This window comes from Oncorhynchus masou, unplaced genomic scaffold (genome assembly GCF_036934945.1).
Source record: "Oncorhynchus masou masou isolate Uvic2021 unplaced genomic scaffold, UVic_Omas_1.1 unplaced_scaffold_1318, whole genome shotgun sequence".
Classification (NCBI taxonomy): domain Eukaryota; kingdom Metazoa; phylum Chordata; class Actinopteri; order Salmoniformes; family Salmonidae; genus Oncorhynchus; species Oncorhynchus masou.
The window spans coordinates 61,503-77,500 of NW_027003045.1; the positions used below are offsets into that span (position 1 = coordinate 61,503).

A 15,998-nucleotide genomic window follows, 5' to 3' on the forward strand; every position below is an offset into this window, starting at 1 on the left:
GCTGGTTCTTCAGACAGCATTCCTGCTCACCCACCTTGGTCTCTGGGTCGATGAGGCTGACTGTCTTCTCCTCCACCTGCAGCAACATGTCCTGGGTATCAAACAATAGGAACACATTGGATCTGTACATATCAAACCAATAGGAACACATTGGATCAGTACAGTAGATGCCTGATATCAAACCAATAGGAACACATTGGATCAGTACAGTAGATACCCAATATCAAACCAATAGGAACACATTGGATCAGTACAGTAGATACCTGATATCAAACCAATAGGAACACATTGGATCTGTACAGCAGATACCCGATATCAAACCAATAGGAACACATTGGATCAGTACAGTAGATACCTGATATCAAACCAATAGGAACACATTGGATCAGTACAGTAGATACCTGATATCAAACCAATAGGAACACATTGGATCAGTACAGTAGATACCTGATATCAAACCAATAGGAACACATTGGATCAGTACATATCAAACCAATAGGAACACATTGATCAGTACAGTAGATACCTGATATCAAACCAATAGGAACACATTGGATCAGTACAGTAGATACCTGATATCAAACCAATAGGAACACATTGGATCAGTACAGTAGATACCTGATATCAAACCAATAGGAACACATTGGATCAGTACAGCAGATACCTAATATCAAACCAATAGGAACACATTGGATCAGTACAGTAGATATCTAATATCAAACCAATAGGAACACATTGGATCAGTACAGCAGATACCTGATATCAAACCAATAGGAACACATTGGATCAGTACAGCAGATACCTAATATCAAACCAATAGGAACACATTGGATCAGTACAGTAGATACCTAATATCAAACCAATAGGAACACATTGGATCAGTACAGCAGATACCTGATATCAAACCAATAGGAACACATTGGATCAGTACAGTAGATATCTGATATCAAACCAATAGGAACACATTGGATCAGTACAGTAGATATCTGATATCAAACCAATAGGAACACATTGGATCAGTACAGTAGATACCTGATATCAAACCAATAGGAACACATTGGATCAGTACAGCAGATACCTGATATCAAACCAATAGGAACACATTGGATCAGTACAGTAGATGCTTTGGGGAATCATAATCATAAGTGTGTCCTGTGCTTCACCTTCCCCTTGGCATCCAGCAGGCGGAGCTTCCTGATTCCGTCCTCAGTGTTGATCATGGCTTCCTTCCTGTCCAGAACAAATGTGGTCAGGTGCTGAGAGGAGAGAGGAGAGGGTTGGGATACGGAGAGGATAGGAGAGATTAGAGAGGGTTTGGGACGCAGGGGGGATAGGAGAGATGGGAGAGGGTTTGGGACACAGATGGGATAGGAGAGATGGGAGAGGGATTGGGACACAGGGGGGATAGGAGAGATTAGAGAGGGTTTGGGAACACAGAGGGGATAGGAGAGATGGGAGAGGGATTGGGTTAGTAACAATCTCTACCCTACCACTAACACTGTGTATGTACGGTAGTAGACTGACCTCAACATGGTGTTAGTCACGCTGTCTGTACGGTAGTAGACTGACCTCAACATGGTGTTAGTCACGCTGTATGTAGGGTAGTAGACTGACCTCAACATGGTACTGTGAGGTGTTAGTCACGCTGTATGTAAGGTAGTAGACTGACCTCAACATGGTGTTAGTCACGCTGTATGTAAGGTAGTAGACTGACCTCAACATGGTGTTAGTCACGCTGTATGTAGGGTAGTAGACTGACCTCAACATGGTGTTAGTCACGCTGTATGTAGGGTAGTAGACTGACCTCAACATGGTACTGTGAGGTGTTAGTCACGCTGTATGTAAGGTAGTAGACTGACCTCAACATGGTGTTAGTCACGCTGTATGTAGGGTAGTAGACTGACCTCAACATGGTGTTAGTCACGCTGTATGTAGGGTAGTAGACTGACCTCAACATGGTGTTAGTCACGCTGTATGTAGGGTAGTAGACTGACCTCAACATGGTGTTAGTCACGCTGTATGTAGGGTAGTAGACTGACCTCAACATGGTGTTAGTCACGCTGTATGTAGGGTAGTAGACTGACCTCAACATGGTGTTAGTCACGCTGTATGTAGGGTAGTAGACTGACCTCAACATGGTGTTAGTCACGCTGTATGTAGGGTAGTAGACTGACCTCAACATGGTGTTAGTCACGCTGTATGTAGGGTAGTAGACTGACCTCAACATGGTGTTAGTCACGCTGTATGTAGGGTAGTAGACTGACCTCAACATGGTGTTAGTCACGCTGTATGTACGGTAGTAGACTGACCTCAACATGGTGTTAGTCACGCTGTATGTACGGTAGTAGACTGACCTCAACATGGTGTTAGTCACGCTGTATGTACGGTAGTAGACTGACCTCAACATGGTGTTAGTCACGCTGTATGTAGGGTAGTAGACTGACCTCAACATGGTGTTAGTCACGCTGTATGTAGGGTAGTAGACTGACCTCAACATGGTGTTAGTCACGTTGTATGTAGGGTAGTAGACTGACCTCAACATGGTGTTAGTCACGCTGTATGTAGGGTAGTAGACTGACCTCAACATGGTGTTAGTCACGCTGTATGTAGGGTAGTAGACTGACCTCAACATGGTGTTAGTCACGCTGTATGTAGGGTAGTAGACTGACCTCAACATGGTGTTAGTCACGCTGTATGTAGGGTAGTAGACTGACCTCAACATGGTGTTAGTCACGCTGTATGTAGGGTAGTAGACTGACCTCAACATGGTGTTAGTCACGCTGTATGTAGGGTAGTAGACTGACCTCAACATGGTGTTAGTCACGCTGTATGTAGGGTAGTAGACTGACCTCAACATGGTGTTAGTCACGCTGTATGTAGGGTAGTAGACTGACCTCAACATGGTGTTAGTCACGCTGTATGTAGGGTAGTAGACTGACCTCAACATGGTGTTAGTCACGCTGTATGTAGGGTAGTAGACTGACCTCAACATGGTGTTAGTCACGCTGTATGTATGGTAGTAGACTGACCTCAACATGGTGTTAGTCACGCTGTATGTATGGTAGTAGACTGACCTCAACATGGTGTTAGTCACGCTGTATGTACGGTAGTAGACTGACCTCAACATGGTGTTAGTCACTCTGTATGTACGGTAGTAGACTGACCTCAACATGGTGTTAGTCACGCTGTATGTAGGGTAGTAGACTGACCTCAACATGGTGTTAGTCACGCTGTATGTAGGGTAGTAGACTGACCTCAACATGGTGTTAGTCACGTTGTATGTAGGGTAGTAGACTGACCTCAACATGGTGTTAGTCACGCTGTATGTAGGGTAGTAGACTGACCTCAACATGGTGTTAGTCACGCTGTATGTAGGGTAGTAGACTGACCTCAACATGGTGTTAGTCACGCTGTATGTAGGGTAGTAGACTGACCTCAACATGGTGTTAGTCACGCTGTATGTAGGGTAGTAGACTGACCTCAACATGGTGTTAGTCACGCTGTATGTAGGGTAGTAGACTGACCTCAACATGGTGTTAGTCACGCTGTATGTAGGGTAGTAGACTGACCTCAACATGGTGTTAGTCACGCTGTATGTAGGGTAGTAGACTGACCTCAACATGGTGTTAGTCACGCTGTATGTAGGGTAGTAGACTGACCTCAACATGGTGTTAGTCACGCTGTATGTAGGGTAGTAGACTGACCTCAACATGGTGTTAGTCACGCTGTATGTAGGGTAGTAGACTGACCTCAACATGGTGTTAGTCACGCTGTATGTAGGGTAGTAGACTGACCCCAACATGGTGTTAGTCACGCTGTATGTAGGGTAGTAGACTGACCTCAACATGGTGTTAGTCACGCTGTATGTACGGTAGTAGACTGACCTCAACATGGTGTTAGTCACGCTGTATGTAGGGTAGTAGACTGACCTCAACATGGTACTGCGAGGTGTTCGTCATGCTGTTGATGCTGTTTTTGGTGTAGTTCTTCCGTTGTTCTGGAGAAGGACAGGACACAGTCAGCAGCAAAACAAACAGCATCTAGACAGAACTACAGTCATATCATAGCATGTCTGCTTGGTTACCATGGTACCATTACTACAGTATCATTAAGTATCATCCTCAGGGAGAACTACAGTCATATCATAGCATGTCTGCTAGGTTACCATGGTACCATTACTACAGTATCATTAAGTATCATCCTCAGGGAGAACTACAGTCATATCATAGCATGTCTGCTAGGTTACCATGGTACCATTACTACAGTATCATTACGTATCATCCTCAGGGAGAACTACAGTCATATCATAGCATGTCTGCTAGGTTACCATGGCACCATTACTACAGTATCATTAAGTATCATCCTCAGGGAGAACTACAGTCATATCATAGCATGTCTGCTAGGTTACCATGGTACCATTACTACAGTATCATTAAGTATCATCCTCAGGGAGAACTACAGTCATATCATAGCATGTCTGCTAGGTTACCATGGCACCATTACTACAGTATCATTAAGTATCATCCTCAGGAGAACTACAGTCATATCATAGCATGTCTGCTAGGTTACCATGGTACCATTACTACAGTATCATTAAGTATCATCCTCAGGGAGAACTACAGTCATATCATAGCATGTCTGCTAGGTTACCATGGTACCATTACTACAGTATCATTAAGTATCATCCTCAGGGAGAACTACAGTCATATCATAGCATGTCTGCTAGGTTACCATGGTACCATTACTACAGTATCATTAAGTATGCTACATGTTAGGAATCATCCTCCGGGATAAATACAGTATCATTAAGTATCATTAAACATCACAGCATAGTTGAAAGATATGTGTTGCGTAGAAACCCAAAGTGGGTGGCCAGCAGAGATAGATGGGATGGGCTGAGGGACGCTGAGGGTTGGGATGGGATGGGCTGAGGGAAGCTGAGGGTTGGGACGGGATTGGCTGAGGGAAGCTGGGGGTTGGGTTGGGATGGGCTGAGGGAAGCTGAGGGTTGGGATGGGCTGAGGGACGCTGAGGATTGGGATGGGCTGAGGGACGCTGAGGGTTGGGATGGGATGGGCTGAGGGAAGCTGAGGGTTGGGACGGGATGGGCTGAGGGAAGCTGAGGGTTGGGACGGGATGGGCTGAGGGAAGCTGAGGGTTGGGATGGGATGGGCTGAGGGAAGCTGAGGGTTGGGATGGGATGGGCTGAGGGAAGCTGAGGGTTGGGACGGATGGGCTGAGGGAAGCTGAGGGTTGGGATGGGATGGGCTGAGGGAAGCTGAGGGTTGGGATGGGATGGGCTGAGGGAAGCTGAGGGTTGGGACGGGATGGGCTGAGGGAAGCTGAGGGTTGGGACGGGATGGGCTGAGGGAAGCTGAGGGTTGGGATGGGATGGGCTGAGGGAAGCTGAGGGTTGGGACGGGATGGGCTGAGGGAAGCTGAGGGTTGGGACGGGATGGGCTGAGGGAAGCTGAGGGTTGGGACGGGATGGGCTGAGGAAAGCTGAGGGTTGGGACGGGATGGGCTGAGGGAAGCTGAGGGTTGGGAAGGGCTGGGCTGAGGGAAGCTGAGGGTTGGGATATGATGGGCTGAGGGAAGCTGAGGGTTGGGATGGGCTGAGGGAAACTGAGGGTTGGGATGGGCTGAGGGAAGCTCAGGATTGGGATGGGATGGGCTGAGGGAAGCTGAGGGTTGGGATGGGATGGGCTGAGGGAAGCTGAGGGTTGGGATGCGCTGAGGGAAGCTAAGGGTTGGTATGGGAAGGCTTGAGGGAAGCTGAGGGTTGGGATGGGCTGAGGGAAGCTGAGGGTTGGGATGGGCTGAGGGAAGCTCAAGATTGGGATGGGATGGGCTGAGGGAAGCTGAGGGTTGGGATGGGCTGAGGGAAGCTGAGGTTTGGTATGGGAAGGGCTGAGGGAAGCTGAGGGTTGGGATGGGCTGAGGGAAGCTGAGGGTTGGGATGGGATGAGGGAAGCTGAGGTTTGGGATGGGATGGGCTGAGGGAAGCAGAGTGTTGGGATGGGATGGGCTGAGGGACGCTGAGGGTTGGGATGGGATGGGCTGAGGGACGCTGAGGGTTGGGATGGGATGGGCTGAGGGACGCTGAGGGTTGGGATGGGATGGTCTGAGGGACGCTGAGGGTTGGGATGGGATGAGGGAAGCTGAGGTTTGGGATGGGATGGGCTGAGGGAAGCAGAGTGTTGGGATGGGATGGGCTGAGGGAAGCTGAGGGTTGGGATGGGCTGAGGGAAGCTGAGGTTTGGTATGGGAAGGGCTGAGGGAAGCTGAGGGTTGGGATGGGCTGAGGGAAGCTGAGGGTTGGGATGGGATGAGGGAAGCTGAGGTTTGGGATGGGATGGGCTGAGGGAAGCAGAGTGTTGGGATGGGATGGGCTGAGGGACGCTGAGGGTTGGGATGGGATGGTCTGAGGGACGCTGAGGGTTGGGATGGGATGGTCTGAGGGACGCTGAGGGTTGGGATGGGATGAGGGAAGCTGAGGTTTGGGATGGGATGGGCTGAGGGAAGCAGAGTGTTGGGATGGGATGGGCTGAGGGACGCTGAGGGTTGGGATGGGATGGGCTGAGGGACGCTGAGGGTTGGGATGGGATGGGCTGAGGGACGCTGAGGGTTGGGATGGGATGGTCTGAGGGACGCTGAGGGTTGGGATGGGATGAGGGAAGCTGAGGTTTGGGATGGGATGGGCTGAGGGACGCTGATGGTTGGGATGTGGAATTGTAGACAAGTGGGAATGGAGTTGCTGTGTGAGAGATAGAATGATGGTCAAAGATAAAAGTAAAAAAATATAAATAAATCATAATAAAAAGTATATTTGAATGACACTAAGTGGCGGTGTTTTTACAACTAATGCCGGTTTGCCTGAGGCTGATGCCGTGCTGGTGTTTGTACACATACACACAGTCTCAGTCAAATAAACACGTACAAGAACACACACATACATGTCATAGTGCCAGACATGCACACAAACATATACAGTTGGCACTGCTGTTATGATTTCAGTTGTCCTTGATGTCCTTTGTTTTAAATTCATTATTTAAAAAATAAAAATGTTGCATTGCTGTTTTCTTCTGTGTTCCTTGTTTGTCTTTAGTTCGTTAGTTGTTGGAGCATTGGGGGTTCTTGGGGGAATGGAATTCATTGTATTTTAGATTGTTCTTCCTGGGGGCTGTGGGAGGGTCTCGAAGGGTGGGGGCTGTGGGAGGGTCTCAAGGGTGGGGACTGTAGGAGGGTCTCGAAGGGTGGGGGCTGTGGGAGGGTCTCGAAGGGTGGGGACTGTAGGAGGGTCTCGAAGGGGGGACTGTGGGAGGGTCTCGAAGGGGGGGACTGTGGGAGGGTCTCGAAGGGGCGGGGACTGTGGGAGGGTCTCGAAGGGGGGACTGTGGGAGGGTCTCGAAGGGGGGACTGTGGGAGGGTCTCGAAGGGTGGGGGACTGTGGGAGGGTCTCGAAGGGTGGGGGATGTGGGCTGGTATCAGGCTGAGGGTTGAATAAGATGGAGGCTGTGGGCTGGTATCAGGCTGTAGGGGTTATTAGGGGAGTGGAGATAAAGACTACAGACTACCAGTAGTAGGGGTTATTATGGGAGTGGAGATAAAGACTACAGACTACCAGTAGTAGGGGTTATTAGGGGAGTGGAGCTAAGGACTACAGACTACCAGTAGTAGGGTTATTAAGGGAGTGGAGATAAAGACTACAGACTACCAGTAGTAGGGGTTATTGGGGGAGTGGAGATAAGGACTACAGACTACCAGTAGTAGGGGTTATTAGGGAGTGGAGATATGGACTACAGACTACCAGTAGTAGGGGTTATTAAGGGATTGGAGATAAGGACTACAGACTACCAGTAGTAGGGGTTATTAGGGGAGTGGAGATAAGGACTACAGACTACCTGTAGTAGGGGTTATTAAGGGAGTGGAGATAAAGACTACAGACTACCAGTAGTAGGGGTTATTAGGGAGTGGAGATAAGGACTACATACTACCAGTAGTAGGGGTTATTAGGGGAGTGGAGATAAGGACTACAGACTACCAGCAGTAGGGGTTATTGGGGGAGTGGAGATAAGGACTACAGACTACCAGTAGTAGGGGTTATTGGGGGAGTGGAGATAAGGACTACAGACTACCAGTAGTAGGGGTTATTAGGGGAGTGGAGCTAAGGACTACAGACTACCAGTAGTAGGGGTTATTAAGGGAGTGGAGATAAAGACTACAGACTACCAGTAGTAGGGGTTATTGGGGGAGTGGAGATAAGGACTACAGACTACCAGTAGTAGGGGTTATTGGGGGAGTGGAGATAAGGACTACAGACTACCAGTAGTAGGGGTTATTAGGGGAGTGGAGCTAAGGACTACAGACTACCAGTAGTAGGGGTTATTAAGGGAGTGGAGATAAGGACTACAGACTACCAGTAGTAGGGGTTATTGGGGGAGTGGAGATAAGGACTACAGACTACCAGTAGTAGGGGTTATTAGGGGAGTGGAGCTAAGGACTACAGACTACCAGTAGTAGGGGTTATTAAGGAGTGGAGATAAAGACTACAGACTACCAGTAGTAGGGGTTATTGGGGAGTGGAGATAAGGACTACAGACTACCAGTAGTAGGGGTTATTAGGGAGTGGAGATAAGGACTACAGACTACCAGTAGTAGGGGTTATTAAGGGATTGGAGATAAGGACTACAGACTACCAGTAGTAGGGGTTATTGGGGGAGTGGAGATAAGGACTACAGACTACCAGTAGTAGGGGTTATTAGGGGAGTGGAGATAAGGACTACAGACTACCAGTAGTAGGGGTTATTAAGGGATTGGAGATAAGGACTACAGACTACCAGTAGTAGGGGTTATTAGGGAGTGGAGATAAGGACTACAGACTACAAGTAGTAGGGGTTATTAAGGAGTGGAGATAAGGACTACAGACTACCAGTAGTAGGGTTATTAAGGGAGTGGAGATAAGGACTACAGACTACCAGTAGTAGGGGTTATTAAGGGAGTGGAGATAAGGACTACAGACTACCAGTAGTAGGGGTTATTAAGGGAGTGGAGATAAAGACTACAGACTACCAGTAGTAGGGGTTATTAGGGGAGTGGAGATAATGACTACATACTACCAGTAGTAGGGGTTATTAGGGGAGTGGAGATAAGGACTACAGACTACCAGCAGTAGGGGTTATTGGGGGAGTGGAGATAAGGACCATAGACTACCAGTAGTAGGGGTTATTGGGGGAGTGGAAATAAGGACTACAGACTACCAGTAGTAGGGGTTATTGGGGGAGTGGAGATAAGGACTACAGACTACCAGTAGTAGGGGTTATTGGGGGAGTGGAGATAAGGACTACAGACTACCAATAGTAGGGGTTATTAGGGGAGTGGAGCAGATGAAGTGTTCTAGGGTTCTACAACAGCAGGGGAAGTGTTCTAGGGTTCTACAACAGCAGGGGAAGTGTTCTAGTGTTCTACATCTACAGAACAGCAGGAGGATCCTAGAGGGCCAGGGTGACTTCCTCTCAGAACAGAAGGTCCAGGGAGCGAAAGAGAGACAACACTTCAAGGTTATCAGTCTCTTCTGCAGAACCAAATAAAGCTCTCTGCTCCTTGACAGGTTAGAGTATGTTCTGTTCTACAGCCTCAGGGTACAGTACATTACATTATTACAAACACACATTATCGTGCATATACATTATCATGTCTATACATGATCACATCTATACATGATCACATATATGTATTATCACACCTATACATTTTCGTGTCTACAATTTATCATGTATACATATTATCACATATATACATTAGTGTCTATACATTATCGTGTTTATACATTATCACCAATATACAATATCATGCATGTACGTTACCGTGTATATACACAGTATCACCTATATACATTATCATATATACATTAACATTAACACTTGACATTCCAATCTCCTTTGCATTAGCGTAGCCTCTTCTGTAGCCTGTCAACTATGTGTCTATCTATCCCTGTTCTCTCCTCTCTGCACAGACCATACAAACGCTCCACACCGCGTGGCCGCGGCCACCCTAATCTGGTGGTCCCAGCGCGCACGACCCACGTGGAGTTCCAGGTCTCCGGTAGCCTCTGGAACTGCCTATCTGCGGCCAACAAGGCAGAGTTCATCTCAGCCTATGCCTCCCTCCAGTCCCTCGACTTCTTGGCACTGACGGAAACATGGATCACCACAGATAACACTGCTACTCCTACTGCTCTCTCTTCATCCGCCCACGTGTTCTCGCACACCCCGAGAGCTTCTGGTCAGCGGGGTGGTGGCACCGGGATCCTCATCTCTCCCAAGTGGTCATTCTCTCTTTCTCCCCTTACCCATCTGTCTATCGCCTCCTTTGAATTCCATGCTGTCACAGTTACCAGCCCTTTCAAGCTTAACATCCTTATCATTTATCGCCCTCCAGGTTCCCTCGGAGAGTTCATCAATGAGCTTGATGCCTCGATAAGCTCCTTTCCTGAGGACGGCTCACCTCTCAGTCCTGGGCGACTTTAACCTCCCCACGTCTACCTTTGACTCATTCCTCTCTGCCTCCTTCTTTCCACTCCTCTCCTCTTTGACCTCACCCTCTCACCTTCCCCCTACTCACAAGGCAGGCAATACGCCGACCTCATCTTTACTAGATGCTGTTCTTCCACTAACCTCATTGCAACTCCCTCCAAGTCTCCGACCACTACCTTGTATCCTTTTCCCTCTCGCTCTCATCCAACACTTCCCACACTGCCCCTACTCGGATGGTATCGCGCCGTCCCAACCTTCGCTCTCTCTCCCCCGCTACTCTCTCCTCTTCCATCCTATCATCTCTTCCCTCTGCTCATACCTTCTCCAACCTATCTCCTGATTCTGCCTCCTCAACCCTCCTCTTTCCCTTTCTGCATCCTTTGACTCTCTATGTCCCCTATCCTCCAGGCCGGCTCGGTCCTCCCCCCCGCTCCGTGGCTCGACGACTCATTGCGAGCTCACAGAACAGAGCTCCGGGCAGCCGAGCGGAAATGGAGGAAAACTCGCCTCCCTGCGGACCTGGCATCCTTTCACTCCCTCCTTTCTACATTTTCCTCCTCTGTCTCTGCTGCTAAAGCCACTTTCTACCACTCTAAATTCCAAGCAACTGCCTCTAACCCTAGGAAGCTCTTTGCCACCTTCTCCTCCCTCCTGAATCCTCCTCCCCCTCCCCCCCCTCTCTGCAGATGACTTTGTCAACCATTTTGAAAAGAAGGTCGACGACATCCGATCCTCGTTGCTAAGTCAAACGACACCGCTGGTTCTGCTCACACTGCCCTACCCTGTGCTCTGACCTCTTTCTCCCTCTCTCTCCAGATGAAATCTCGCTTCTTGTGACGGCCGGCCGCCCAACAACCTGCCCGCTTGACCCTATCCCCTCCTCTCTTCTCCAGACCATTTCCGGAGACCTTCTCCCTTACCTCACCTCGCTCATCAACTCATCCCTGACCGCTGGCTACGTCCCTTCCGTCTTCAAGAGAGCGAGAGTTGCACCCCTTCTGAAAAAACCTACACTCGATCCCTCCGATGTCAACAACTACAGACCAGTATCCCTTCTTTCTTTCTCTCCAAAACTCTTGAACGTGCCGTCCTTGGCCAGCTCTCCCGCTATCTCTCTCAGAATGACCTTCTTGATCCAAATCAGTCAGGTTTCAAGACTAGTCATTCAACTGAGACTGCTCTTCTCTGTATCACGGAGGCGCTCCGCACTGCTAAAGCTAACTCTCTCTCCTCTGCTCTCATCCTTCTAGACCTATCGGCTGCCTTCGATACTGTGAACCATCAGATCCTCCTCTCCACCCTCTCCGAGTTGGGCATCTCGGCGCGGCCCACGCTGGATTGCGTCCTACCTGACAGGTCGCTCCTACCAGGTGGCGAGAATCTGTCTCCTCGCCACGCGCTCACCACTGGTGTCCCCCAGGGCTCTGTTCTAGGCCCTCTCCTATTCTCGCTATACACCAAGTCACTTGGCTCTGTCATAACCTTACATGGTCACTCCTATCATTGCTATGCAGACGACACACAATTAATCTTCTCCTTTCCCCTTCTGATGACCAGGTGGCGAATCGCATCTCTGCATGTCTGGCAGACATATCAGTGTGGATGACGGATCACCACCTCAAGCTGAACCTCGGCAAGACGGAGCTGCTCTTCCTCCCGGGAAGGACTGCCCGTTCCATGATCTCGCCATCACGGTTGACAACTCCATTGTGTCCTCCTCCCAGAGCGCTAAGAACCTTGGCGTGATCCTGGACAACACCCTGTCGTTCTCAACCAACATCATGGCGGTGGCCCGTTCCTGTAGGTTCATGCTCTACAACATCCGCAGAGTACGACCCTGCCTCACACAGGAAGCGGCGCAGGTCCTAATCCAGGCACTTGTCATCTCCCGTCTGGATTACTGCAACTCGCTGTTGGCTGGGCTCCCTGCCTGTGCCATTAAACCCTACAACTCATCCAGAACGCCACAGCCCGTCTGGTGTTCAACCTTCCCAAGTTCTCTCACGTCACCCCGCTCCTCCGCGCTCTCCACTGGCTTCCAGTTGAAGCTCGCATCCGCTACAAGACCATGGTGCTTGCCTACGGAGCTGTGAGGGGAACGGCACCGCAGTACCTCCAGGCTCTGATCAGGCCCTACACCCAAACAAGGGCACTGCGTTCATCCACCTCTGGCCTGCTCGCCTCCCTACCACTGAGGAAGTACAGTTCCCGCTCAGCCCAGTCAAAACTGTTCGCTGCTCTGGCCCCCAATGGTGGAACAAACTCCCTCACGACGCCAGGACAGCGGAGTCAATCACCACCTTCCGGAGACACCTGAAACCCCACCTCTTCAAGGAATACCTAGGATAGGATAAGTAATCCTTCTCACCCCCCCCCCTTAAATGATTTAGATGCACTATTGTAAAGTGGCTGTTCCACTGGATGTCAGAAGGTGAATTCACCAATTTGTAAGTCGCTCTGGATAAGAGCGTCTGCTAAATGACTTAAATGTAAATGTAATCATGTCTGTACATTATCACGACTATACTTTATCGTGTCTATACATTCTCGTCTATATGCATTATCATGTATGTACGTTATCATGTCTATACATGATCACCTCCATACATAATCATGTCTATACATTATCATGTCTGTACATTACCGTATCTATACATGATCACCTCCATATGTGATCATGTCTATGCATTATCATGTCTGTACGTTATCGTGTCTATACATGATCACCTCCATACGTGATCATGTCTATGCATTATCATGTCTGTACGTTTTCGTGTCTATACATGATCACCTCCATACGTGATCATGTCTATGCATTATCATGTCTGGACTTTATCGTGTCTATACATGATCATGTCTATACATTATCATGTCTGTACGTTTTCGTGTCTATACATGATCAACTCCATACGTGATCATGTCTATGCATTATCATGTCTGTACGTTACCGTGTCTATACATGATCACCTCCATACGTGATCATGTCTATGCATTATCATGTCTGTACGTTACCGTGTCTATACATGATCACCTCCATACGTGATCATGTCTATACATTATCATGTCTGTACGTTTTCGTGTCTATACATGATCACCTCCATACGTGATCATGTCTATGCATTATCATGTCTGTACGTTACCGTGTCTATACATGATCACCTCCATACATAATCATGTCTATACATTATCATGTCTGTATTTCACACTCAAAAGCCACAACCGGTTGTTCTGATAACGTAGAATCTGTCATTTGGTTTTGCAGAAGATTGTGAAGCCTTGGCAACACACACATGCACACTCACTGGGCCGACGCGCACACACACACACACAGACACACACACACACACACACACCAAACACACAGACACACACACACACACACACACACACACACACACACACCAAACAGGGCGCTGTTTGAGTCTACCTTTCTTTTTATGTTTGGCTGACGTGTGGAGGAAGTATATTCCATCTGTTCCTGTAGGTGAGTTGATGAAGAGATGGAGCGATGAGCGATGGAGAGATGAGAGATGGAGATATGAGAGATGGAGCAATGAGCGATGGAGAGATGAGAGATGGAGATATGAGAGATGGAGCGATGAGCGATGGAGAGATGAGAGATGGAGATATGAGCGATGGAGAGATGAGAGATGGAGATATGAGAGATGGAGATATGAGAGATGGAGAGATGGAGAGGAGTGATAATGAGGAGTGAGGTGATGGAGAGATGAGAAGAGTGATAATGAGAGGAGTGATAGATAATAAGTGAGGTGATGGAGAGATATGATCTGACTCAATATCAAGCACTAATGACTCATCAAGACTAATTATCTGTTGGATATGAAGCCAATTCCAGAACCCATTTGATACTGTGTCCTTCTGTGGTATTGTGAGGACATAGGAACAGTCTTCTGTGGTATTGTGAGGACATAGGAACAGTCTTCTGTGGCATTGTGAGGACATAGGAACAGCCTTCTGTGGCATTGTGAGGACATAGGAACAGCCTTCTGTGGCATTGTGAGGACATAGGAACAGCCTTCTGTGGCATTGTGAGGACATAGGAACAGCCTTCTGTGGCATTGTGAGGACATAGGAACAGCCTTCTGTGGCATTGTGAGGACATAGGAACAGCCTTCTGTGGCATTGTGAGGACATAGGAACAGCCTTCTGTGGCATTGTGAGGACATAGGAACAGCCTTCTGTGGCATTGTGAGGACATAGGAACAGCCTTCTGTGGCATTGTGAGGACATAGGAACAGCCTTCTGTGGCATTGTGAGGACATAGGAACAGCCTTCTGTGGCATTGTGAGGACATAGGAACAGCCTTCTGTGGCATTGTGAGGACATAGGAACAGCCTTCTGTGGCATTGTGAGGACATAGGAACAGCCTTCTGTGGCATTGTGAGGACATAGGAACAGCCTTCTGTGGCATTGTGAGGACATAGGAACAGCCTTCTGTGGCATTGTGAGGACATAGGAACAGCCTTCTGTGGCATTGTGAGGACATTGGAACAGCCTTCTGTGGCATTGTGAGGACATAGGAACAGCCTTCTGTGGCATTGTGAGGACATAGGAACAGCCTTCTGTGGCATTGTGAGGACATAGGAACAGCCTTCTGTGGCATTGTGAGGACATAGGAACAGCCTTCTGTGGCATTGTGAGGACATAGGAACAGCCTTCTGTGGCATTGTTAGGACATAGGAACAGCCTTCTGTGGCATTGTGAGGACATAGGAACAGCCTTCTGTGGCATTGTGAGGACATAGGAACAGCCTTCTGTGGCATTGTGAGGACATAGGAACAGCCTTCTGTGGCATTGTGAGGACATAGGAACAGCCTTCTGTGGCATTGTGAGGACATAGGAACAGCCTTCTGTGGCATTGTGAGGACATAGGAACAGCCTTCTGTGGCATTGTGAGGACATAGGAACAGCCTTCTGTGGCATTGTGAGGACATAGGAACAGCCTTCTGTGGCATTGTGAGGACATAGGAACAGCCTTCTGTGCAGGGGAGGTGTGTCAGAGACAGATCACCTGACAGGGGAGGTGTGTCGGAGACAGATCACCTGACAGGTTTCACCACAGCAGGGGAGGTGTGTCAGAGACAGATCACCTGACAGGTTTCACCACAGCAGGGGAGGTGTGTCAGAGACAGATCACCTGACAGGTTTCACCACAGCAGGGGAGGTGTGTCAGAGACAGATCACCTGACAGGTTTCACCACAGCAGGGGAGGTGTGTCAGAGACAGATCACCTGACAGGTTTCACCACAGCAGGGGAGGTGTGTCAGAGACAGATCACCTGACAGGTTTCACCACAGCAGGGGAGGTGTGTCAGAGACAGATCACCTGACAGGTTTCACCACAGCAGGGGAGGTGTGTCAGAGACAGATCACCTGACAGGTTTCACCACAGCAGGGGAGGTGTGTCAGAGACAGATCACCTGACAGGTTTCACCACAGCAGG

General features: G+C 48.8%; 1 protein-coding gene and 1 pseudogene across 1 annotated transcript in view; both read right to left on the reverse strand.

Moving 5' to 3' along the window:
- Positions 1–130, reverse strand: part of LOC135530290 (epidermal growth factor receptor kinase substrate 8-like) — a 32,213-nt pseudogene extending 32,083 nt beyond the window's left edge.
- A 1,009-nt stretch (positions 131–1,139) lies between these two features.
- Positions 1,140–15,998, reverse strand: part of LOC135530291 (epidermal growth factor receptor kinase substrate 8-like) — a 102,285-nt gene continuing 87,426 nt past the window's right edge. The window contains exons 5-6 of the mRNA XM_064958651.1: positions 3,930–3,997; positions 1,140–1,256 (exon numbers count right to left, since the gene is read on the reverse strand). Of these exons, the coding sequence (XP_064814723.1) occupies positions 1,140–1,256; positions 3,930–3,997 (185 nt within the window). The remainder of the gene's footprint in view (positions 1,257–3,929; positions 3,998–15,998) is intronic.